The following is a 1,859-nucleotide window of genomic DNA, read 5'->3' on the forward strand; positions in this document are numbered from 1 at the left end:
TGACATTGATTTAATTTAAAAATAAATTGTGACTTAAAATATATATTATATATAGAAGACCTAGTAAAATGAAACTTCTTCATAATTGCCAATCTCCTTTTATTTAAATTCCTATAATACATTGAACAAAAAGTGAGTATAGTTTCAGATTATATATCACATGAATTTAATTTAAGAGTAAAACAGTGGAATTTTATAACCTAGATGTGACATTGATAATTGTGACTTAAAAATATATATATAGTCTTCTAGACTATTTATAGTGGGTAGATCTTAAAATATCATATCATTTCATTTCATTTATACAGGGCATTAATTCAAGAAAAAGGAATGTAAATTGTGACATGGTGCCCGTGGAAAACGCCTTTTCTTCAATTGACCATATATAAATTGATTTAGAACACAAGAATATTCATGCAGATTAGAGATAGAAGTGACTGGGAAGAATCGCGTCAGCGACCCAATGCTAAAATGGCAATGTGAAATGCAATTCGTGCTGGACGACAGGGAAGAAAATGTTTAAAAGGAAGTATGCGCGTGATACATGTATCGGTAGCAGCATATAATTTGTTCCATTCGAGCAGTGGAAAGTGGAGTGACGTTAGTGGAATGGAGTCAGATCACACAGTGCTCGCCTGGTAATGTCAATGCCAATGCCAAGGCCAATGGCAACTCATCCTCTTCTCTGTAAAGTATATTGGTCTGGTAAGGCTAAATGTTAATGGTAGATATGGTCGTGGGTGCAGGGGTTCTGGAGAGGATGGGCAGTTGGGAGTGGGGAATGTGGAGGATAAGGATTGGGTTTGCAGCATCCAAGCCCTGGCATCCAAAGGAAAGCGCGTCGTCTCTGTGGTGGCTGGCAGTAGAAACTCCCTTGCCATCTATGAAGACGGTCAGGTGGGTTCAGACAACAACCCGTTTCGTCCTTTTCCCTTTATTCATTCAGCTCAATCCTCAAAGTGTGAGTAATGAATGTTATGAATGTATAGCTTTTTACGTGGGGATGGAACCAGCGGGGCACTTTGGGTCATCCTCCTGGAAGCAAGACTGAGAGCACTCCCACCCAGGTTCCATTTCCATTTCTATTACAATTACTGTTATTCCATTGTTTTCTTATATTAAAAACTGGTAGTTGAGAGAATGGATGATGGTTGTGTTAGGTGAAGGCTCTGGAGAATGTAAAGATCGTTCAGGTGAGGTGCTGTTGATGTTGGTATTGTTTCAAGTGTTGGGTTTTGGAAAAATACATTAATTATCAATAAGATAAGATAATTTTATTAATGAAGAAGAGTTTTCTTTTGCAGGCAGCCATTGGGGGATGGCATTGTTTGGCAGTGGATGACCAAGGGCGGGCTTATGCTTGGGGTATGTATGTAGTTATTTCAATCACATTTAATTAAATTACCTCAAGTGCACCTCGTCGTTCCATTGCGTAATCAAGTGGGTTCAGGTGGAAATGAGTATGGGCAATGTGGAGAAGAGCCAGAAAGGAAGGACGACGGCAGCAGAGTGTTAAGGCGGGATATAGCCATTCCTCAGCGCTGTGCTCCGCAACTTCGCGTTCGTCAGGTATCACGCCAATGCCCCAACAATAACATGGTGCCATAATGCTTCAGTAACCCACTTTAATGTTGGGGGGAGGGGATCGGACTTTAAGAGATTTCAAGTTTGCACCCTACTTTGAAAGATGAATGACTTTACCATCCTGTCATGGGATCATCCTGTAGTACATAAACCAACTTGTGTCTCATAACTAATTTTTCTTCATGCCAATCCTCCAACAATAATATGTTGCTATAACCTTTTTTGATCTGCTGGGAGATATGAACCTCAACATTGCATTATGGGAAAGCCACTTT

At 39.8% G+C, this 1,859-nt stretch overlaps 1 protein-coding gene across 1 annotated transcript; it reads left to right on the top strand.

The window, feature by feature from the left end:
- Nucleotides 1-418: 418 nt before the first annotated feature.
- Nucleotides 419-1,608, top strand: LOC149243023 (ultraviolet-B receptor UVR8-like). Its single transcript, XM_089371102.1, has 6 exons — nucleotides 419-638; nucleotides 747-897; nucleotides 990-1,067; nucleotides 1,161-1,193; nucleotides 1,305-1,365; nucleotides 1,451-1,608. The coding sequence occupies exons 1-6, from the start codon at nucleotides 532-534 to the stop codon at nucleotides 1,606-1,608; spliced, it is 588 nt and encodes a 195-aa protein (XP_089227228.1). The 5' UTR covers nucleotides 419-531.
- The last annotated feature ends 251 nt before the right edge of the window (nucleotides 1,609-1,859 follow it).

This window comes from Pinus tabuliformis, chromosome 8, assembly GCF_031772625.1.
Source record: "Pinus tabuliformis cultivar Carrire ecotype Pingquan chromosome 8, CPIR1, whole genome shotgun sequence".
NCBI lineage: Eukaryota > Viridiplantae > Streptophyta > Pinopsida > Pinales > Pinaceae > Pinus > Pinus tabuliformis.

Bases quoted from the DNA above. Each gene is read 5' to 3' on its own strand.
- LOC149243023 (XM_089371102.1), top strand. From the start codon at position 532: ATGCGCGTGATACATGTATCGGTAGCAGCATATAATTTGTTCCATTCG. The intron at 639-746 runs GTAATGTCAATG...TCGTGGGTGCAG, and splicing joins GATCACACAGTGCTCGCCTG to GGGTTCTGGAGAGGATGGGC. The intron at 1,068-1,160 runs GTTCCATTTCCA...TGGTTGTGTTAG, and splicing joins CTGAGAGCACTCCCACCCAG to GTGAAGGCTCTGGAGAATGT.